General features: G+C 41.1%; 1 protein-coding gene across 10 annotated transcripts in view; it reads right to left on the reverse strand.

Annotated features, from left to right (window-relative positions):
- Nucleotides 1-3,686: 3,686 nt before the first annotated feature.
- Nucleotides 3,687-25,029, reverse strand: part of LOC140730967 (TPR and ankyrin repeat-containing protein 1-like) — a 141,821-nt gene continuing 120,478 nt past the window's right edge. For all 10 annotated transcript variants that reach the window (XM_073052120.1, XM_073052136.1, XM_073052145.1 and 7 more), the window contains 3 exons: nt 18,257-21,291; nt 6,361-6,453; nt 3,687-5,361 (listed from right to left, as the gene is read on the reverse strand). In XM_073052120.1, coding sequence (XP_072908221.1) covers nt 5,243-5,361; nt 6,361-6,453; nt 18,257-21,291 — 3,247 coding nt within the window. In that variant the 3' untranslated portion in view covers nt 3,687-5,242. The remainder of the gene's footprint in view (nt 5,362-6,360; nt 6,454-18,256; nt 21,292-25,029) is intronic.

Raw genomic sequence — 25,029 nt, forward strand, 5'->3', positions numbered from 1 at the left:
CTGGTATGTTCACAGCAGCCTCAGTGCCTGTGCATGTCACAACTCAGATGACTGCTAATCAGTCTACGATAATTGTAATGCATGCATGGAGATGCCAATGGTCAAATCTTCAATTCCATGATAGTGTAACTCAGCAGTAGATACAGGCCCTTCTGCCCAATGGGTCTTTGCAAACCATGGTGCCCACCCATCTATTCCCAATTTCCTGCAGTCTATATCCCTCTAAGTTCTGCTCTTGCATTATCTATCCAGTTACTTCTAAAGTTATTCTATTGTAACTGACTCAGCCACTTCTCTGAGCAACTTATACTCCCCACCCCATGTGGAAAAACTTGTCCTTCAGGTGCCTTTTAAAATTTACCCTTCTCACCCGAAATGGATGCTGCCCTAGTTTTGTACTCTCTCACCCTGGAAAAAAAGACTGCTACCATCCTCCTTATCTATGCCTCTCATAATTTTATAAACCTACAAGCTCACCCCTCATTCTTGTACATGCCAAGGAACAAAGACTTAGTCTGGCCAGACTCTCCCTATGACAGGCCCCCTAGTCCTGGCAACACACTCACAAAACTTTTCTGCATTATTTCCAGTTTAACCACATCTTTCCCGTAAGGTGACCAAACGTGTCCAAGTGCTGCCTCACCAATGATGTATACATCTGCAACATAACATCCCAACTCTATATTCAGTGCTATCCCATGTATGAACTTTGCTAATGACTTATGGAGTTCTCTCTAATGTGCCTCAAACAAGTATGCCATTTGCTTACTTTTCCACCTAACATATCCATTTTCAGAGTGTTATAGATTAAACCCAAAGATCCCTCTGTAAACCAATGCTCCTAAGAGACCTGCCATTTACTGTACGAGTTTGACCTTCTGAAGTGAAACACCCCAGTTAAGATTAAGCAAACGCATCCAGAGCAGCAGAGTTAGAAATTGGCAGGTATAATGTTGTGGGATTCACTGAACCATGGCTGAAAGAAGCTGAGAAGTTGGAAGCTTAACATCCAAGGACACACATTGTATCAAAAGGTCAGGCAGGTAGACCAAGGTGTGGGGTGGCTCTGTTGGTAAAATGTGAAATTAAACCCTTAGAGACATGGGATAGGATATTTAGAATCTTTGTGGGTAAAGAAACTGCAAAGGTAAACAGACCATGATGGGAGTTATGTATTGGCCTGCAAACAGCACAGCACGTGGTTACAAACTACAATGGGAGGTAGAAATGGCAATGTTACGACAGTCATGAGGGATTTCATAATGCAGGTAGATTGGAAAATCAGGTTAGTGCTGGATCCCAAGAGAAGGAATTTGTGAAATGCTTACCAGATGGCTCTTTTAGAACCGCTTGTGGTTGAACCCACTGGGAAAAGGCAGTTCTGGATTGGGTATTGTGCAATCAACCAGATTTGATTAGGGAGCTTAAGGTAAAGGAACCTTTAGGAGTGATCATATGATAGAATTCACCCTACGGTTTCAAAGTGCAAAGCTAAACTCAGATGTATCAGTATCACAGTGAAAGGTAGATATATCCCAAAGAAGTAATATTCTAAAGAGAAGACAACTGTAGCAGACAAGGGAGGTCAAAGACAACATAGTAGCAATAAGGGCATATAATACAGCAAAAAACACTTAAAAAAGCTTTTAAAAACCAACAGAAGGCAACTTAAAAGGCAGCAAGGAGAGAAAAGTTGAAATATGAAGGCAAGCTAGCCAATAATATGAAAGAAGATACTGATTTTTTTCCCAGATATATAGAGTAAAAAAGAGGTGAGAATGGATACTGGACTGCTGAAAAATAACTGCTGGAAAGGTTATAATGGCAGACAAACCTATTAAGTATTTTGTGTCAGTCTTCACTATGGAAGACACTAGCAGTATGCCAGAAATTCCAGAGTATTATTGGGTAGAAGTGAGTGTAGTTGTTATTACTAAAGAGGAGGTGTTTCAGAAGCTGAAAGGTCTTAAGATAGCTCAGTCACCTGCTCCAGATGTACAGCACCCAGGGTTCTGAAAAGGTAACTGAAGAGATTGTGAGAATCATGTTAGCAGTGATCTTTCAAAAATCACTAGACTCTGGAGGACTGAAAATTTTCAGATGTCTCTTTCCTCTTTAAGAAGGGTAGGAGGAAAAAGACTGGAAATTTAGGCCAGTTAGCCTGACTTCAGTAGTTGGAAAGATGTTGGGAGTCCATTATAAAGGATGAAATTTCAGAGTACTTTGAGACTCATAATAAAATAGGAATAAAAGTCAGCATGATTTCTTTGAGGGGAAATCTTGCCTGGCAGATCTGTTGGAATTCATTGAGTAAGTAACAGGAGGTTAGACAAAGGAGAAACAGTAAATATTTACTTGAATTTTTAAAAGTCCTTCGACAAAATGCCATATATGAGGTTGGTACATAAGAGTCCATGGTATTACAGGAAATATACTAACATGATATAAGATTGGCTGAATGATAGGAGACAAAACGTGGGAATAAAGGGGGCCTTTTCTGTTTGGCTGCTGGTGACAAACGGTATTCTGCAGGGATCAGTATTGAGATTGCTTCTTTTCATGTTATATGACAATGATTTGGAAGATGGAATTGATGCCTTTGTAGCCAAGTTTGTGGATGAAACAAAATTAAGTGGAGGGGGAGGTAGTGTTGAGGAAGCAGGGATTCTACAGAGGTTTAGACAGATTGGGGGAACAGGCACACAAAATCTAATGTAAGGAAGGGTGCTGTCATACACTTTGTAGAAGGAATAAAGGCATTGACTATTTTCTAAACGGGAAGCAAATTCAGAAATCAGAGATGCGAATAGACTTTGGAGTTCTTGTGCAGGATTCAATGACACCTAGAGAGTCTAGGGCCAGAAGGCACAGCCTCAGAATAGAAATATGCCACTTTAGTACAGAGGTGAGGAGGAATTTCTTTCATTTGAGTGCAGTGCATCTGTGGAATTCATTGTCACAGATGGCTGTGAAGGTCAAGTCATTGGTATCTTTAAAGCAGAGGTTGTTGATAGGTTCTTCATTAGTAAGGGTGTCAAAGGTTATGGGGAGAAAGCAGAAGAATGGGTTTGAGATGGATAATAAATCAGCCATGATGGAATGGTAGAGCACACTTGATGGGCCAAATGGCCTAATTATTCGTATATGGCTTATATTCATGTGCCTAATGGTTTTATAGCAAGGCATATTCTCATGTGTAAAATTGTCTTTGATAGTGGCACAGTACAGAGAGGACCCAACATGTCTGTAACATTGAAAACAGAACTGCATGTAAACCATGTTAAAAATAAGATCTAATTCAAGGAAAATCACTGGATAATTGCCCCTAAATCGCTCACTAGATAGCAACTCTCATGTTGTATAACTTTTTTTTTCTTAATTAAAGATATGTCACATGTACATCACAACATACAGTGAAATGTTTGTTTTGCATCAATGACCAACACAGCCAGAGGATGTGCTAGGAGCAGCCTGTACATGTCGCCATGTTTCCTGTGCCAACAAAGCATGCCCACAACTTACTTTGGAATGTGTGAGGAAACTGGAGCACCTGGATGAAACCCCTTGCAGACAGTGATGGGAATTGAACCTGATCGCCTGGGCTATTGAGCATTCTGCTCGTCCCTACATTACCGTGAGAACCATACTGTCCCATATTAAACATTAACGTAAAGAGTGACACAATATTAAACATGGTGAAAAATGTTTTACTTCAGTTTTTACATTTTACAGATCAAAATCTTTAGAACAATTGTTAAAAATATTAACAAAAATAAAGACTAACATGGTCTTCTAGAAAAAAGTTTGTCAGCTGGTGAAAAACTTCGCTCACCATTTCCTGGAAAAAAATTGTTAAAATATAAAATTGTTTATTTTAACCCAGATGCACAGTAACTTATTTGGTAATTGTTTTCCTTGAAATCTTTATTTTTATTTAGAGATACATTACAGTAACAGGCCCTTCCAGCCTAATGAGCCCACACTGCTCAGTTACATCCATGTGACCAATTAACCTACTAACCATACATCTTTGGAATGTGGGAGGAAACTGGAGCTTCGGGAGATACTTTCAAGGACAAAAACTATTTCAAAGGTTGTTCAGCATTTGAAAATCAGCTTGTACTTCATGTTTTTTTTAAATTTTCTTCAACAAGTAATCAACAAATTTGTAATCACATTCTAAATAATGCAAAAGGAATCATCTATGTCTTGAAAAGTTCTCATTTCAATAGTAAAGGTTCTAAATGGGCCAAACGGTCTATTTCTGCTCTTGGTTTTATGAGTAAAAATGTCTTAAATAATTGGGAGACCAGAAAATATGTTACTTACTGGCATTTATTGAAAGGAATCAATCTTTCAAAAAAAGAGTAAAGCTCTGTGCCAGTGATCAGGTTTGCTTATTAGCCTACTCTTAAATAGCGTAATTTAAACTATACCATTGCAATTTGAAATCTTAGAAAAATCTCCAAGTTGTGGTACCTGAACTGACTGACTCAACTGATGTGCTCAAGTGGACCCCAACTCGACCTACCAGCCAAACAAATCATTACTTTACAGCATACAACACTTGCTCTATATTCTGTAAGGGAATCAGCCCTCTGTTGATCTTGGTCCAAATTGTCTACCTAAATATATAATTTCCAATTGTACGCAAAAACATTTGAAACACTTAATCATACTTAAATGATAAACTTACAATGCTTTCATCAAACCAGTCAATATAAAATTTTCAATACAGCAATTATAACATTGGTATCAAGAAATTAAAACCTTTAAAACAGTTGAGAACATATTAACTCTATTTTGCCATTAGGAGGCCCTAGCATTTAGAGGTAATACTCAATAAAAGCAATTCAGGCTTACATTTTACTTCTGGTACATATTAGAATGCATTAATTCTTGCACCTGATACAAGTCTTGTGGTCCACTAAAAATTAGAGAAGTTTATGCCTATCGAAACAATGATACTCTACACATTGATGCAAAATGTTTTCATAAGGATATATTAACTGTACATCACGTCAGAATTCCAAGAACACGATAATTAAAAATGATCAAAAAGTTACTATGAAAAATGCTGTAAAGATATTGGTAAACAGGTAAGAAAACCTGGCCTTTGCTAAATTGGTAAGAAGAGTTCTAATCAATATACAAGAATATATTTTCAATAAATGCAGAATTATGTATTTACATGGAAAATGACTGATACCCCAAACCCTCAATCATTGTACATAGCTCCAAATTAATGCTTCCTTTTCTTTTTTGAGGACTTCTTTTTCTTCTTGGAGCACAGTTCATCAAAATTTTCATGACCATCTTCAATGCCTTGAAAATCAGCTGTACTCTGGTTAGCTTCAAGCCCTGCAGATTTTTATAACGGATTTACCAGAGTTATCGACGGGATTACATATGGAGAAATGCCAATTGTTCACAATCATCTAACTGCACAAATAAAAACAAGTGAAATCCAAACACTGTGCAAATCAGGCTGCATCAAGTGAAACGAGTCAAAGTAGTTCAAATGCTCTCAGATCTAAAATGTTAATTGTTTCACTTTCCTATGATGCTGCCTAACCTGCTGAGTGTTTCCAGCTGTTTTCATTTTAAATTCTGCAGAAGAGGAAATTCAATCAAAATCTTTACAGAATTTCCTTTGGTGCAATAGTAATAAATGTAACAAATACGAGCACCAAGCTAATTTGAATCATCCAACAATAAAATAGATTACCAGTAAAGAAAGCAGCTTATCTATTGAATTTGATCCCTGCTTAATTTTGATTCTTTCAATGAATCAGAGGTGTATAAAATACTGCACAGTCTGATAAGAAAAAAACATGAAAAATTGCAGACTGGAAGGAGCAGCTGATTTTAAAGTTTTTCTTGAACAGTTCAATTCCCTAGATTAGGTTTCAATCTCACACAAGGTGCTGGGGGATCTCAGCACGTCAGGCAGCATCCATGAAAATGAACAGATAGTCAAAGGTTCCTCTGTGGCCAAGACCTTTCCTCTGTCCTAAAGAAGGGTCTCAGCTCAAAATGTTGATTATCTATTCATCTCCAAAGATGGTTTCTGACCTGCTGAGTTCCTCCAACATTTTGTGTGTCTTGCTTTGGATTTCCAGCATTTGCAGACTTTCTTGTGTTTAAATTTTCAATCTGGTGTGGTTCTCTCCATTGTGTATAGCAGGTACTGTACAGAACTTCAATGCTTCAACAATCAAATTGAATTTGAAGTTATGTTTAAGATTTAAATGCTAATTAGATTATCATTTTAATGGAAATAACCTTTAATAGACATTGTATAGCAATAGGTCTGATAGATATTGAATTACATATTGATTTACTATAGGTGGTACATACCATCATCGTTCTGGTAAGATTGCTTCTGCCATAGGTCAATCCTATCTACAATTTTCTGAAGGCTTTCAATTTTCAGTGACAATATTTCTTCACCTATGAGTCATATAAAGATAAACATATTTGTTGTTATCTGTATAACCATCTACAGTACTGCATATCACTGACAAAGACTACACATAAAATTGTTGAGCATGCTAACAATAATTTAAGGTTTGTAAATTCAGATTATAACTACCCTTCACAAACACCAGAACTGGTATCAATAAAAGGTTTCCTGTATCAGATTATCATAGAGAGTTAGTTTCATTAATGTCATCTCAGACAGGAAACTTGGTCGTAAAATTCAATGTCATGATCTCTCTCATCCCTCAGTGGAAATTTATCATAAATGATTTTTGGATTGAATTCTGTCATTCCTGATATGCAACTAGGTGCAACAAAGATCAGAAATGATCTTTTCCCTTGTTATTGCATTCCTGCATTAAACATATTTCTCTCAATTATTTTAATATTTAAAAAGTTATCATGTCATATAAAAGCAGATGGCCATAGTCCTCATCAGTTGCATGACTTCACATCACCTGTGCTGGATGCAATAAGCTGTCTTTCTGTAGTGTCAGCCCCAGCAGTTTGTAACACTGGTGCACTCTCTGTCGCAGCTCAACTTACACCTTCCTGAGCAGATTGTTGTCCATCACCGGGAACCTTACTAGGTTGGGCTGCCCATGATTGATTTATTTGCCTGCCCTGCAATAACATGGCCTGTGCCACCACAATTTCCTGACTTGCAGCAATCTCAAATTTGCCAAGTCCCATAATTGCAGACCTCAACTACTGTGAACTAACAATTGCTTTCAGAACCCTAGCTCTGCAAACCATACTCTGAACACTAGTCTCTGAATTTTGTGACTACCTTCTCATCCCCCAGCCTTGTTCTTTTTTTTTACATTCTACCCCAGCAATAATATGCAAATAAATGCCCTTACTTTGGTGTTAATCAATTCAGTTCTGTTGGACCCAAGCCCTCAGCTGCTAGTGAGTTCCAAAGGAGTTTTATAAAGATAAAAATGGCTGGTGGAACATTGAGCTTCAACTTGCAATGTATATCCAGGCTTTTGTCTTTATTTAGTAAAATACTGATCTTGGGTCAAGGAATCTCATGGCATGGAAACAGACCCAACTCATTCATGCTGACTGTGTTGCCCAGCATACTCCTCAAAATATCTCCTACGTTCTTATCTAGATGGTTTTACAGTGTATCTAATGTACTCTGTCAACCATTATTTTTAACAGTTCATTCCAAATATGCATGAAGAAACTACTCATGATGCCCTGTTTAAATCTCTCAACACTGATCGTAAACCCATGCCTTTTTGTCTTTTGTGTTGCAGTTTGGAGTTTGCATGTTCTTCTCGTGTGGGATTTTCCTGGATGCTCCAGCTTCTTTCCGTATCCCAAAGTCATGCAAGCTAGTGGTTAATTGGTCACACTATATTGTCCCTTTTATGTAGGTGTGTGGGGCCAGTGGTTAATGAAAATTGGACAACGTAAAGGTCATGATAGCTTGGGAAATTAGGGAAGGGAACAGTGACGTCTCGAATCATTCCATATTCCAAAAGGAACACAAACAAACTGAAGGTGGAATGCAGCAGCGTTATAAGAGATAGTAAGAGATCTCTTACTATTTTTTCCTTCAGTTAGTCCTGATAAAGGGTCTTGGCCCGAAACGTCAACTGTACTTCTTCCTATAGATGCTGCCTGGCCTGCTGCGTTCCACCAGCATTTTGTGTGTGTTGCTTGAATTTCCAGCATCTGCAGATTTCCTCGTGTCGACATTGCAAAAGAGTTTGTTTTGGAAGTGAATGAATCTCCATGGCCTGAACAGATATCTCTTAGGACATTGTGGAAGACAGGAAAGAAATTGCTGGGGCTCAAACAATATTTGTTAGCTTTGGCTGTCTAGCTGTAGGGAGAATATCATTAAGTTAGAAAAGGTGCAGCAAAGTTTTGCAAAGATGTCACTAGGATTGGAGGGCTTAATTTATAAGGAGATAATGGATAGGCTGGGGCTTTTGTCCCTGGACCATAGGAGGCTGATGAATGAGAAGTATGGATAGAAGATTGACTGACTGGCAGAAGACAAAGAATGGGAATAAAAGGGGCCTTTTCTGATTGGTTGCTTGATGATGTCCTATAGGGATCAGTGTTGAGTCCACTACTTTTCCTGTTGCACATTAATAATCTGGATGCTGGAATTGATGGCTGTTTGGCCAAGTTTGTGGATGATAGGTGGAGGGGCAGGTAGGTTAGAGGAAACAGGAAGTCTACAAAAGGTCTTAGAAAATTAGAAGAATGGCCAAAGAAGTGGTAGATAAAGTACAGTGTAGGAAGTGTATGGTAAGGTACATTGGTAGAAGGAATAAAGATACAGATTCTTTGCTAAAAAAGGATGTGAATTCAGAAATCGGAGGTGAAAAGGGACTTGGGATTCCTAGTGCAGGATACCCTCGACATTAACTTGCAGATTGAGACAGTAGTGGGAAAGACAAATGCTGAGACTTTATAAAGCAATGGCCAGACCACATATGGAGTATTGTGAGCAGCTTTGGGCCCCGTACCTAAGAAAAGATGTGTTGGCATTGGAGAGAGTTCAGAGATGGTTTATGAGAATGATCTTGAGAATGAAAAGGTTAACATGTGAGGAATGTTTGAAGGCTCTGGGCCTGTACTTGCTGGAGTTCAGAATGAATGGGGATCTCAAATACAGAATACTGAAAGGACAAGATAAAGTGGAAGTGGACAGGATGTTTCTACTAGAGGGAGAGTCTAGGACTAGACGGCACAACCTGACAATAGAAGGATGCCCCTTTAGAACAGAGATGAGGAAGAATTATTTTTAGCCAGAGAGTGACGAATCATAGAAACGTAGAAAATGTACAACACAACACAGGCCCTTTGGCCCACAAAGCTGTGCCAAACATGTCCTTACATGAGAACTACCTAGGCTTTTCCATAGCCCTCTATTTTTCTGAGCTCCATGTACCAATCCAGAAGTCTCTTAAAAGACCCTATCATTTCTGCCTCCACCACTGCAGCTGGCAGCCCATTCCACACACTCACCACTCTCTGTGTAAAAAAACTTACCCGACATCTCCTCTGTACCTACTCCCAAGCACCTTAAAACTATGCCCTCTAGTGCTAGCCACTTCAGCCCTGGGAAAAAGCCTCTGACTATCCACACAATCAATGCCTCTCATTATCTTGTATAGCTCTATCAGGTCACCTCTCATCCTCTGTCACTTCAAGGAGAAAAGGCTGAGTTCACTCAACCTTTTCTCATAAGGCATGCTCCCCAATCCAGGCAACATCCTTGTAAATCTCCTCTGCACCCTTTCTATGGTTTCCACATCCTTCGTGTAGTGAGATGACCAGAACTGAGCACAGTACTCCAAGTGGGGTCTGACCAGGGTCCTATATAGTTGCAATATTACCTCTTGGCTCTTAAACTCGATCCCACGCTTGATGAAGGCCAATGTACAGTATGCCTTCTTAATCACAGAGTCAATCTGCGTAGCAGCTTTGAGTGTCCTATGGACATGGACCCCAAGATCCATCTGATCCTCCACACTGCCAAGAATCTTGTCATTAATATTATATTCTGCCATCATATTTGACCTACCAAAATGAACCACCTCACACTTATCTGGGTTGAACTCCATCTGCCACTTCTCAGCCCAGTTTTGCATCCTATCAATGTCCCACTGTAACCTCTGACAGCCCTCTACACTGTCAACAACACCCCAACCTTTGTGACATCAGCAAATTTACTAACCCATCTCTCCACTTCCTCATCCAGGTCATTTATAAAACTCACAAGGAGTATGGTTCCCAGAATAGATCCCTGAGGCACACCATTGGTCAACTGCCTCCATGCAGAATATGACCCATCTACCACCACGCTTTGCCTTCTGTGGGTAAGCCAGTCCTGGATCCACAAAGCAATGTCCCCTTGGATGCCATGCCTCCTTATTATCTCAATAAGCCTCGCATGGGGTAACATCAAATGCCTTGCTGAAATCCATATACACTACATCTATGGCTCTACCTTCATCACTGTGTTTAGTCACATCCTCAAAAAATTCAATCAGGCACGTAAGGCACGACCTGCCTTTGACAAAGCCATGTTGACTATTCTTAATTATATTATGCCTCTCCAAATGTTCATAAATCCTGCCTCTCAGGATCTTCTCCATCAACTTACCAACCACTGAATTAAGACTCACTGGTCTATTATCTGTGGGCTATTCCTACTCCCTTTCTTGAATAAGGGAACAACATCTGCAACCCCCCAATCCTCTGGAACCTCTCTCGTCCTCATTGATGATGTAAAGATCATTGCCAGAGGCTCAGCAATCTCCTCCCTCACTTCCCACAGTAGTCTGGGGTACATCCCACCCAGCCCAGTGACTTATCAAACTTGATGCTTTTCAAAAGCTCTAGCACATCCTCTTCCTTAATATCTACAAGCTCAAGCTTTTCAGTCTGCTGCAAGTCATTCCTACAATTGTCAGGATCCTTTTCCGTAGTGAATACTGAAACAAAGTATTCATTAAGTACCTCTACCATCTCCTGCGGTTCCATACACACTTTTCCACTGTCAGACTTGATTGGTCCTATTCTCTCATGTCTTATCCTCTTGCTCTTCATATGCTTAGAACCATAAAACATTACAGCACAGAAACAGGCCTTTTGGCCCTTCTTGGCTGTGCCAAACCATTTTTCTGCTTAGTCCTACTGACCTGCACCTGGCCCATATCCCTCCATACACCTCTCATCCATGCACCTGTCCAAGTTTTTCTTAAATGTTAAAAGTGAGCCCGCATTCACCACTTCATCTGGCAGCTCATTCCACACTCCCACCACTCTCTGTGTGAAGAAGCCCCCCCAATGTTCCCTTTAAACTTTTCCCCCTTCACCCTTAACCCATGTCCTCTGGTTTTTTTCTCCCCTAGCCTCAGTGGAAAAAGTCTGCTTGCATTCACTCTATCTACACCCAACATAATTTTATATACCTATATCAAGTCTCCCCTCATTCTTCTACGCTCCAGGGAATAAAGTCCTAACCTATTCAACCTTTCTCTGTAACTCAGTTTCTCAAGTCCTGGCAACATCCTTGTAAACCTTCTCCGCACTCTTTCAACCTTATTAACATCCTTCCTGTAATTCGGTGACCAAAACTGCACACAATACTCCAAATTCAGCCTCACCAATGCCTTATACAAACTCACCATAACATTCCAACTCTTATACTCAATAGCAACACAAGTGAATCTGCAGATGCTGGAAATAAATAAAAACACAAAATGCTGGCAGAACTCAGCAGGCCAGACAGCATCTATGGGAGGAGGTAGTGACGACATTTCGGGCCAAAACCCTTCATCAGGAGTGAAGTAACATGGGATGGTCAAGGGGGGATAAGAAGTGGGGGGAGGAATAAAGTAGAGAGCTAGGAAGTGATAGGCTGGAGGGACTATAATACCGGGTCTGGGTTAGCGTGTGGTCCAAAAGTTTCAGGGCTGAAGCAATAGTAGGTTGGGAGCAGAGAGAGAGGCTCTCGCTGAACTCCCGTCGGAGAAAAGATCTGAACTTCTTCAGTGTAAGCATCACTGGAAGAGGCTTCGCAGAATCCCTGCAAACGGAAGAAATGCTACACCTGCCCCCACACTTCTTCCCTCACCACCATCCCAGGCCCCAGACAGTCCTTTCAGGTGAGGCACCACTTCACCTGCGAGTCAACTGGGGTGATATACTGTATTCGGTGCTCCCGATGTGGCCATTTATACATTGGGGAGACCCGCCGCAGACTGGGAGACTGTTTCGCCGAACACCAGTGCTCAGTCCTCCAGCAGTGGCGGGATCTCCCTGTGGCCACACACTTCAATTCCACAGACCATTCCCACTCCAACATGTCTGTCCATGGCCTCCTCTATCGTCAAGATGAGGCCACACACAGGTCGATAGAGCAATACCTTATCTCCCGCCTAGGTAGCCTCCTGCCTGCCGGCATGAACATCCAACTCACAGACCTCCGTTGATACCCCTGCCCCCCCCCCCCCCCCCCCTTACCCCCAACCCAATCTATTATCTTAGTCTGGTTCTCTTTCTCTCTCTTTTCTCCCCCCAGCCCTACCTTTCTTTCTCTTTTATTTCCCATAATTCTCCACCTTCCCCCTAGCCCATTTCCCTCCAGCCTATCACTTCCTAGCTCTCTACTTTATCCCTCCACCCACTTCTTATCCCCCCCTTGACCATTCGATGTTACTTCACTCCTGATGAAGGGTTTCGGCCCGAAACGTTGTCACTACCTCCTCCCATAGATGCTGTCTGGCCTGCTGAGTTCTGCCAGCATTTTGTGTTTTTCTTATACTCAGTACTTTGATTTATAAAGGCAAATGTACCAAAAGCTCTCTTTACTACCCTATCTACCTGTGACACCACTTTTAGGGAATTTTGTATCTGTATTCCTAGATCCCTCTGTTCTACTGCACTCTTCAGTGCCCTACCATTTATCTTGTACGTTCTACCTTGGTTTTTCCTTCCACAGTGCAATACCTCACACTTACCTGTATTGAACTCCATCTGCCATTTTTCAGCCCATTTTTCCAGCTGGTCCACTCCCTCTGCAAATTTTGAAAAACTTCCTCACTGTCCACTACACCTCCAATCTTTGTATCATCAGCAAATTTGTTGATCCAATTTACCACATTATCATCTAGATCATTGATATAGATGACAAATAACAATGGACCCAGCACTGATCCCTGTGGCACACCACTCGTCACAGGCCTCCACTCAGAGAAGCAATCCTCCACTACCACTCTCTGACTTCTCTCATTGAGCCAATGTCTAATCCAATTTACTACTTCACCATGTATACCTAGCGGCTGAATCTTCCTAACTAACCTCCCATGCGGGACCTTGTCAAAGGCCTTACTGAAGTCCATGTAGACGACATCCACTGCCTCCCTTCATCCACTTTCCTTGTAACCTCCTTGAAAAAATCTAATAGATTTGTTAAACATGATCTACCACGCACAAAGCCGTGTTGACTCTCCCTAATAAGTCCCCGTCTATCTAAATATTTGTAGATCCTATCTCTTAGTACTCCTTCCAATAATTTACCTACTACCGACATCAAACTTACCGGCCTATAATTTCCCCGATTACTTTTGGAGCCATTTTTAAACAACGGAACATCATGAGCTATCCTCCAATCCTCCGGTACCTCACCCATAGATACCGACATTTTAAATATATCTGCCAGGGCCCCTGCAATTTCAACACTAGTCTCCTTCAAGGTCCGAGGGAATACCCAGTCAGGTCCTGGGGATTTATCTACTCTGATTTGCCTCAAGATAGCAAGTACCTCTTCCTCTTCAATCTGTATAGGTTCCATGACCTCACTACTTGTTTGCCTTATTTCCATTGACTCCATGCCAGTTTCCTTAGTAAATACAGATGCAAAAAACCCATTTAAGATCTCCCCCATTTCTTTTGGTTCCATACACAGCTGACCACTCTGATCTTCAAGAGGACCAATTTTATCCCTTACTATCCTTTTACTCTTAATATACCTGTAGAAGCTCCTTCAACTTAACTGCCAAAGCAACCTCATGTCTTCTTTTAGCCCTCCTGATTTCTTTTTTAAGTATTTTTTGAACTTTTTATACTCCTCAAGTACTTTATTTGCTCCCTGTTTCCTATACATGTCATACATCTCTCTCTTCTTCTTTATCAGAATTCCAATATCCCTAGAGAACCAAGGTTCCTTATTCTTATTCACTTTGCCTTTAATCTTGACAGGAACATACAAACTCTGCACTCTCAGAATTTCTCCTTTGAAGGCCTCCCACTTACCAATCACATACTTGCCAGAGAACAACCTGTCCCAATCCATGCTTTTTAGATCCTTTCTCATTTCTTCATATTTGGCCTTTTTCCAGTTTAGAACCTCAACCCGAGGACCAGATCTATCTTTATCCATGATCAAGTTAAAACTAATGGTGTTATGATCACTGGAACCTAAGTGTTCCCCTACAAACACTTCCGTCACCTGTCCTAACTCGTTTCGTAATAGGAGATCTAATATTGCATCCTCTCTAGTTGGTACCTCTTTATATTGATTTAGAAAACTTTCCTGAACACATTTTACAAACTCTAACCCATCTAGACCTTTAACAGTATGGGAGTCCCAATCAATACGTGGAAAATTAAAATCCCCTACTATCACAACTTTATGTTTCCTGCAGTTGTCTGCTATCTCTCTGCAGATTTGCTCCTCCAATTCTTGCTGACTATTGGGCTGTCTATAATACAACCCCATTAACGTGGTCATACCTTTCCTGTTTCTCAGCTCCACCCATATGGCCTCGGTAGACAGGCCCTCTAATCTGTCCTGCCTGAGCACTGCTGTAACATTTTCCCTGACTAGCAATGCCACCGCCCCACATCATCCCTCTGCCTCTATCACGTCTGAAACATTGGAACCCTGGAACATTGAGCTGCCAGTCCTGCCCCTCCTGTAGCCAAGTTTCACTAATGGCTGCAATGTCATAATTCCACGTGTCAATCCACGCCCTCAGCTCGTCAGCCTTCCCCACAATACTCCTCGCATTGAAATAGACACACCTCAGAAGATTATTACCACCACACACAACCCTTCTATTTGTGACTTTGCATGAATCTTTAATATCATTTATTTTCACCCCCGCTCCACTATCTACTCTGGCACTCTGGTTCCCACCCCCCTGCAAATCTAGTTTAAACCTCCCCCCCATAGCACTAACAAACCTCCCTGCAAGGATATTGATCCCCCTGTAGTTCAGGTGTAAGCCGTCTCTCTTGCACAGGTCTTACCTGCCCCAGAAGAGGTCCCAAAGATCTGGAAATCTGAAACCCTGCCCTCTACACCAGTTCCTCAGCCACATGTTCATCCTCCAGAGCATCCTATTCTTACCCTCACTGGCCCTTGGCACAGGTAGCAATCCTGAGATTACCACCCTCTAGGTTCTGCTATTTAACTTCCTACCAAGCTCTCTTGTAGAATGCCGTAGGATTTTCCTTAATCCTGTCCACCAATGCCTTTTCATGGACTTCTCTGGCCCTCCTAATTTCATTCTTAAACTCCTTCCTGCTAGACTTATAATCTTCTAGATCTCTATCATTACCTAGTCCTTTGAACCTTTCGTAAGCTCCTCCTTTCTTCTTGACTAGATTTACAACAGCCTTTGTACACCACAGTGCCTGTACCCTACCATCCTTTCCCTGTCTCACTGAAACATATCTACGCAGAACCCCACGCAAATATCGCCTAAATATTTGCCATATTTCTTCCGTACGTTTCCCTGAGAACATCTGTTTCCAATTTATGCTTCCAAGTTCCTGCCTGATATTTCCCCTTACTCCAAATAAGCGTTTCCCTAACTTGTCTGTTCCGATCCCTCCCCAATGCTGTAGTAAAGGAGATAGAATTGTGATCACTATATCCAAAATGCTCTCCCACTGAGAGATCTGACACCTGACCAGGTTCATTTCCCAATACCAGATCAAGCACAGCCTCTCATCTTGTAGGCTTATCTACATATTGTGTCAAGAAACCTTCCTGAACACACCAAACCATATCCACACCATCTAAACCCCTCACTCCGGGGAGATGCCAATCGATATTTGGGAAATTAAAATCTCCCACCACAACAACCCTGTTATTATTACTCCTTTCCAGAATCTGTCTCCCTACCTGCTCCTTGGTATCCCAGTTACTATTGACTGGTCTATAAAGAACACCCAGTAGAGTTATTGACCCCTTCCTATTCCTAACTTCCACCCACAGAGACTCTGTAGACAAGCCCTCCATGACTTCCTCCTTTTTTGCAGCCGTGACACTATCTCTGATCAGCAGTGCCACCCCCCACCTCTTTTGCCCCCCTCCCTGTCCTTTCTGAAACATCTAAAGCCTGGCCCTCTAAGTAGCCATTCCTGCCCCTACACCAATTCTCTGTAATGGCCATAACATCATTGCTCCAAGTGCTGATCCACGCTCTAAGCTCATCGATTTATTCATAATACTCCTCGCATTCAAATAGGCACATCTCAAACCATCGGACTGAGTGTGTCCCTTTTCTATCACCTGCCTATTCTCCCTTTCACACTGTCTCCAAGCTTTCTCTATTTGTGAGCCAACCTCCCTTTCCTCTGTTACTTCAGTTTGGTTCCCACCGCCCAGCAATTCTAGTTTAAGCTCTCCCCAATAGCCTCAGCAAACCTCCCTGCCAAGATATTGGTCCCCCTCAGATTCAAGTGCAACCGTCTTTTTTGTGGAGGTCACACCTGCCCCAGAAGAGGTCCCAATAATCCAGAAATCTGAATCCCTGCCCCCTGCTCCAATCCCTCAGCCACACATTTATCCTCCACTTCATTCTATTCCTACACTCACTGTCACGTGGCACAGGCAGTAATTCCAAGATTACTACCTTTGAGGTCCTGCTTCTCAACTTCCTCCCTAACTCTCTGTCGTCTGTTTTCAGGATCTCCTCCCTTTTCCAACCTGTGTTGTTAGTACCAATATGTACCACGACCTCTGGCTGTTCTCCTTCCCACTTCAAGATATCGTGGATGCGATCAGAAACATCCTGGACCCTGGCACCTGGGAGGCAAACTACCATCCGTGTATCTTTCTTGCGTCCACAGAATCTGACCCCCTAACTATAGAATCAATGGAATTCATTGCCACAGATGGCTGTGGAGGTGTCAAAGGTTACAGGAAGAAGGCAGGAGAATGGGATTGGGGGAAAATAAAGCTCCTATGACTAAATGGTGTCACAGACTCAGTGGGTCATACGGCCTAATACTGCTCTTATGTCTTCTGGTCTTATGGAATCAGTAACAATACACTGACTCTCACTCAAAATGTCAGGTGTATGTGTCAAATTATTGATTTTTAGAATGCTAGTTGGATAAATTGGAAATTTTCTGCACAAACATGTTCTTCGTAGTTGCTCAGAGTTTAATATTACATCCATTTTTTTTAGTTAGGTCATAAACTAGGTTCTTATTTAGATCAATTAAGTTAATGCACGAGTTACGGTTATGAACTCCTGTCCTGTGTTACATTAAAGGCATCAATGACTAACTGTTATCCACCTCACAGATCCAAGATTAGTTAATTTCTGTTTAAAAAGAAAACTGTTTCCTCTGGGTGCTCCAGTTTCCTTCCACAGTCCAAAGATGCAACAATTACTAGATTAATTGGTCATTGTAAACTGTCCTGTGATTAGTCTAGGGTTAAATTGGTGAGCTGCAGGGCAGTGCAGCTCGAAGGGCTGGAAAGGCCTATTCTGTACTGTATCTCTACATAAGTAAATAGACAAATAACGACATATGGATGTACAGGAAGTTTGGAGGCCAAATGCAGGCAAACGGGAACAACGTACTTGAATGAGTTGGGTCAAAGGGCCAGCTTCCATGCTTTCTAATTCTAAGACGCTTTGCATTAAAATAATGTCATCGTCATGCCTTACTTGTGTTCACTCCTACTTTTTCCTTAATCCTTCCGTTAACATTCCCACCCTCCACCACACTACTTTAAATCCTCCCTAGTAGCACTTACAAATCTTAGTGCTGAGAAGTTGGTGGCCATCTCTTTTAGGTAAAACTCTTCCTTCTTTTGCAGGTCCCGAATGTCTTGGAAGAGAGCTCAATGATCCAGGTATATGAAATCCTCCCTCTGACACCAGCTCTTTTGCCACACATTCAACTATACTCAATTCCTATTTCTTGCTCTGTTCGCAAATGGAGAACAATGGAGAAATAGTGCCAATTTTAAAGCAATGAACGTTACCTTGTGTCCAGATCTTTTGGTTGTAGATATTGTCTATTAAATCTACAACTGCATCCATACTGCTCTTCAGTTTTCCATACATCACTTTTGTAAATTCTTTTGATGTCAAATGTTGTGTCGCCACTTCCTCAAGACAATAGAGCACAGTTCTGCCTTTGCCCATGATAGGCTCCACAGATCTTCTGAAGTAGTCCAAGTAAGCTTTATAGACAGCTTCTTTCCTCTTGTGTTCTTCATGTCTGATATGGTTTTCAAAATGTTTGTGCAAGAATAAATCTTCACCATGTTCTTCATTTTCATTTTCTTCCCAGTTTTCTGGGGTCTGATCAAAGGTCTCTTCAAATTCCTGCTCCTGGCTATCAGCAAAACCTTTAGCATTTCTTGTAAACTTTACTCCACAAATATCACACTGTGTCTCATCCACGTGTGCTTCTCTGAAGTGGCTGGGAACCTCTTCCATTTGCTGGGTTATAACTGAAACTGTCTTCAACGTTAGCAAATATCTGCATACACTAATCACATGTAGTAAACTTTGCCATTTACTTTTCACAATTGCTTTCTGCAATTGAGAAGCCACATCCTGTAGACAATCATCTTTTTCTTCAAGATACTGAGCAGCATCAGCAGCAATATCTTCATCTGGGATGGCTACCATTTCATTATTTCTTGATTGATATTCATCAGTAAAATTTTCAATGTGAAGGTTTCGAAAATAAATACCTCGCACAGATCCAGGGCCAGAATAGTGGTCCCATTTCCAAATGCAGTCATGTAAATTCTCATCATCTCTTTTATTCAGTAACTCTTGAAGACCGCTGACTACATCTTGAACACTTTGTGCTCCATTAACTTTTTCAATAAGTTCTCTTAATCTTGCTGGAATCTTTGACTGATGGCATTGGGAGACTTTTATCAGCATCTTTCCCACCTTCCAGAAGTTATTTCTGATCATTTCTGTTGCCCAAGGTTCTAGAACTTGTCTTGCATTGATCAACATTACCAGGCAAAGAACCACTGTCCTCTCTGCCTCTCCTGAGGAAATATAGTCTAGATCACGGAAAGCATCCAGAAGAACATTGAAGTCTTTGCTCTGTTTACCACACAAGACAGAGGCCAGGTAGGACAAATGTCGCCTCATTCTGTAAACCACCTTGGGCACTTCCTTTGGTTTATAGTCATTTATAATGCTAAAAATGTTTTTTGGCTTTGTATGTCTGAACTGTCCTTTGAACATGAAGTTCCAATAATGGAGAAGAGCAATAAAGCTTCTTGGAAGATAGACAACAAGATTCTTTGTAAGATGCATAAGGATACAAGAACATAAAATGAATTGGAATTCAAGGACCATGACAGTGTTGGCAATACTGGGGATGACAGGTTCCACACATCTTCTAACGAGCACATTCATGAACCGGAAAAAATTATGAACACACTGCTCTGGGTCTGAGCATTCATAGAAATATTTCATAGACATAAACAGCAGTCTGAAAATACACAAATGTATCGTGTTGGTCGGCAACATCCCAAGCTTGCCATTTGGAAATCTCTGTTTTATCCTTTTGCTTTGATCATCTGTGGACCTATCACATTGTCTTCGTTCAGAGTCATATGCTTGCTCTTCTTTAGAGAGGAGTTCTTCAATCTTGGCATAGTCAGAAGTTAGAAGATACACTTGTTGCACATGAAACCAAAAATCTGTTGATTCTCTTCTCTTCTGAACTGAGGAACATTTAAAACAGTGATCCAAGTACGCCTTCAGTACAGACCTGAAACTTTGGTAATTATTTTTTTTAACTAATCCCAGGACCTCATAGCAAGCAGCAGGGTTGGCAGATATAATGCTGCGAAAGAAATGTTTTGGGTAAACTGCATCCATCATTAAGGTGCATACAGCATAAGGGTCTTCAGTGAGGATCTCTTCAATTTTCTTAACGTCTGCAAAATTCTTTTGAGGCCAGAGAAGTTTAGCTTCGAGCAAAATCCCATTCAGAACTGTCAGATACACTTTAGCTTCAAGAGAACGTTTTGCTTCATGCCTTTTCATAATCTTATGTAAATCTGGACAGGACTCCACCCCGCAGTGCAAGCCACAGATAAAACTAGAACAAACATCTGGAATATTTTGTCCTGCTGACTTGATTTTTCCAGCAAAGTCACAAAGGCGAAGCAAGAAATGCTTCTGTAACATGGTTTTAATTTCTTTCATTTCACATTGGTAAAAACTGCCTTGCTTCTCATTAAGATCTGGGTCAAAAACTAGTTCAAAGAACCATACTCCCTCATACACTGGGATTCTGCAGTATTTAACATTCTCTGGTAAAATTCCAAAAAATGCATAGCAAGCTTTCACCATCTCTTTCTGAGCATTATTCTGTGGATTCTCAAGGGCTTTCATTAACTTCAACAACAACTCCAGACAAGTTAATGAATGTTCAAAATACGACGAAACCATAGTGTCTTTCTGCATTAAATAAAATAGGCTTTCCATAGCTCCAGCACCATTATTTTCATGAACAAACAATTCAAAAGCTTCTTTAATCAGAGCAGTCTCCTCTCTCAGAAGCCCTTTCAGTAGCACAGCTTCTGCTATGTTAGAGGAGTGCTTTTTTACAGATTTCAAGAGGGTAGTTGCTTCATCCAGCATTTCTTGGACAGCTGATTTTTCTACTGTACTTCTTTCTTTGTTCCTTTGTTTCATTAGGCTCAATCGGGCTGCAGCAACAAGACATTCGGCTTGAAATTCCTCCTTATTTGAAAGCTCTGCTGCTTCTTGGAGCCTTCCATGCTCCCGCATTAACATGGCAGCTTCCTCTGCTCGACCGCGGCTTTTCAGAAGCTCCGCTGCTTGAGGCCAACACTTATTTGACTTTAAGAAAACTAGCTGGTCTTCAAGGTCCAGCAGAGACAAAGGCACCATCATTTCAGTGTGTTTGTTCTCCCTCAGATACTTTGCAGCAGCTTCTAACCGGAACTGATCCACAGAGTATGGAAGTTTAGTAAAAGGCTCTTTCTTTTCACGAAGTATTGCTTCATACCTAAAATTGTAAAGAACACACATTAATACGCTCAACAGTTGCAAGACCGTATAGGTTATTTATAATGAACACACTAAAAGGTTCTTTCGTGAATAAATGCTCATTTCCTCGGTGGACTGTGGATGCTCTTTGTACCAACCACAAAATGAATGCAGTCTGGATTACACCAATCGCAACTCTCAAACTTGCAAATCCTATTGCCAGAAAAGGGCAGTAGGTACATAAGAACACAACTGTGCCCCTTGTTTCTTTCTTCCATACGTCACGAGCACATGAATCAGAATCACACTGGCCTTTATTGGTTGAGGCACTGAGTTAAAGAATCAGGAAGTGATGCTGCAGATTTATAAAACACCTGTCAGCTCACAGCTGGAAAGTAGCATTCAAGTTTGGTTGTCTCACTATAGGAAGAATGTGGAAGCTTTGGAGAGGGTGCAGAAGAGGTTTGTCAGGGTGATGCCTAGATTAGAGGGCATGTGCTACAACAAGAGTTTGGACAAACTTGAATTGTTTTCTCCGGGGTGGTGGAGGTTGGCAGGACAACTGATAAGTGTTTATAAAATTGTAAGAGGCATAGAAAGACAATGAATTTCTTTTTCTTTTTAGAGTAAGTCTATGCATGTTTGTGAAAGATAACATCACGTTTGTCAAACTTAATGGAATATTTTGAAGATACAGAACAATAAAGTCCTACAAAATAGAATAGCATGCAAAATTAAAATACTTGGGATTGGGATTAAAGCGATAAAACAACTGAATTGCTTGGTCTTTTTCTGCATGGCAGGCAGCAACAAATTGGGTACCACTGGGATCAGTGCTATTCCTAAATATTAATAATTCAGATGAGACTATTAAATGTGATATCTCAAAGTTTATGGATGATATAAAGCTTGTTGTGAATGCAATGCTTAAGGTGGATGCAGCGAAGCTCTAGGTTGATGCGGTCAGGATGAAGGATTGGGCAGTTACATGGTGGGTAACTGTCAGGTTACGCATTTGGTAGCAATTCAAGGCAGATTATTATCTGAATAACAATAGAGTAGGAAAGGGGAAAGTGAATAGACACCTGAATGCACCTCTGTATCAATAGCTAAGGATGTGTGCACAGCAGGCGGTTAAAAGTGCAAACTGCATACTGAACTTCATAATAAGAGAATTCGTATGTAGGAGCAAAGATGTCATACCGCAGTTGTACGGGGTCCGGTGAGACCACACCTTGAGAACTGCATGTAAACGTGGTCTCATTATCTGACATTCTTGCTACATAAGAGCAGTCAGTGCAGAAAGATCTTGGGAATGGCAACACTGATGCAAGGATATTAATTGACTCATTTTGGTTTATTTTTATTAGAATGCAATAGATTGGGGGGGGGGGGGGGGAAACACTCAGAAATCCACAAAAGCCAAACAGAACAGTCCAGGTTAGCGACTGGAGGGATATTGGTCAAGGCCAGGCTGTCTAGCCCTGAAATAGATGGTCTAAGGACAAGGGGTAAGCCAACAAAAGCAGCAATAAAGAGAAAATTCTTATCACAGATAGTGCCAAACTTATGGAACTCCACCACAGAAAGCTGAATCACAAAGCCTGGAACAATACAGTACAGATTTGGCTCATGATGGCGTGCCAATCTTAAGGTCATAGCATCAGAGAGCAATACAGTATGGATAATGGCCCTTTGGTCAATGTGTCCATGCCTACCACATTGTCCAGCTTGCTCACTCCAATTTTTTGTATTTGACCCATAACCTCTAAACCCCGCCCCTCCTTCTGGAACTTCACCAGTAGCTAATGATGAAGCAAGTATCTCCGCAAGGGCCTCTGCAATTTCTTCTCTAACCTCCAAAAAAATCAGAGGATGTAGTTGGCCAGTTTCTGGAGATTTATCCACCTTCATGCTCCGTAAGACTGCAAATGCCTCCTCTCTGGTAACATGAATATGCTCCAAAACGTTACAATTGCTTCCATTATCCCTTGAGCATCTTAGTAAACACCAAAGAGAAACTCATTAAAAACCCTAGTCATCTCCTGTGCCTCAGGGCAAAGCTGATTCGCCAAGGGGACCTACTCTCTCCAATATCTTTCTAATCAAATAGTTTTACCCAATCAACCTCTGCTAGGACCCTGTCTAATTCCCCCAAAGTAAGCCATGTGGACCTGTCCTATCCTTTTTCACCAGTATCTTAATTAATAGAATTATGGTTGCTAAATTGTTCCCCGATGATCACCTTAGTTACTTGCCCTGCCTCATTCCCCAACAGGAGATCCAATATTGAATCCTCCCAAGTTCGTCCCTACATAAATATTGACTCAGGAAAAGTTCCTGGACACATTTACAAATTTCACCTTAGGCAGGTCCTTAACAGTCTTTGTGTGGCCCAGTCAATATCAGAGAAGTTAAAACCTTCCATGAGTGCAAGTTTATATGAAAAATCTTCCTCCAGTATTTCAAACATGCACCCCTTCCCCCATTTTCTTCATATTCATGCATCTCCTTAAAAGCCTCTTAAATCCTGCAAAATTGCCTGCTTTCATCACTACCAATGGTAACCCATTCCTCAGTTACCATTCCAAAAAAAAGTGTCCCTCACATTGCCTTTTAACTTCTTTCCCTCTAACCTTAAAAGCATATCCTCTGGTTTTGAAATAACTACCTAGAGAAAAAATCCTGCCTTCCCCTCTATCCTCTTAGAAACCTCTATCAGGTCATCCTTCAACCTCCAATGTTCTAGAGGAAAATCTTAAATTTATTCAATCTGTCCATATGGCTCATAACCTCTAATGCAGGCAGCATCACAGTACACCTATCCTGTACTCTCCATATCCATCCTATAATGGAGCAACCAGAACTGCATGAGATTCTCTAAGTGTGGTCTGACTGAAGTTTTATATAAATGCAGCATGACTTCCTTACTTTTCTACTCAACATCCCTACCAACAAATGCAAGCATGTCATACATCTTCTTTACCTCCTTATTCAGTGAACTTTGGGACCTGGACACCAAAGCTGATAAGTGGCCTACCATTAACTGCAACACACTCAAAATGCTAGAGGAACTCAGTAGGCCAGGCAGCATCTATGGAAGAGCACAGTCAATGTTTTGGATTTTCAAGTACAGTCAGATTTTCTCCTGTTTGTGATTGGACTATCATTAACTGTATACTTTCTTCTTTCATTTGATCTTCCAAGGTGCAGAACTTCACACCTGTCTGGATGGAACTCCTCCTGCATCTGTAACTGATCTATATCCTGCTGTATTCTATGACAGCTCTTTATGCTGTCCACAACTCCACCAATGTTGGTGTCATTAGCAAACTTGATAATCCACCCAACTATATTTACACCCAGATTGTTGATATATATCACAAACAACAGAGTCCCAGCTCTGATCCTTATGAAAAAGCACTGGTTATGGCCCTCCAGCCAAAATACCAGCTTTCCAACCCTACTCTCTGTCTTCCTTGGGCAAGCCAGTTCTGAATCCAAACTTGCAATTCACCCTGAAATCCATGCATCTTTATCTACTGAATCAACCCATGAGGGCCTTACTTAAAGTCCATGTTGATAATGTCCACTGCCTTAGTGTCATCATGCACCTTTGTCACCCCTCAATAAACTCAATCAGGTTTGCTAGGCACAATCTGCCCCACACAAAATCATGCTTACTCTCCCTAAACAGGGCATACTTTTGCAAATGTGCATAGATCCTATCCATCAGCACCCTCATCACAGCTTCTCT

Source organism: Hemitrygon akajei, chromosome 1 (assembly GCF_048418815.1).
Source record: "Hemitrygon akajei chromosome 1, sHemAka1.3, whole genome shotgun sequence".
Lineage (NCBI taxonomy): Eukaryota > Metazoa > Chordata > Chondrichthyes > Myliobatiformes > Dasyatidae > Hemitrygon > Hemitrygon akajei.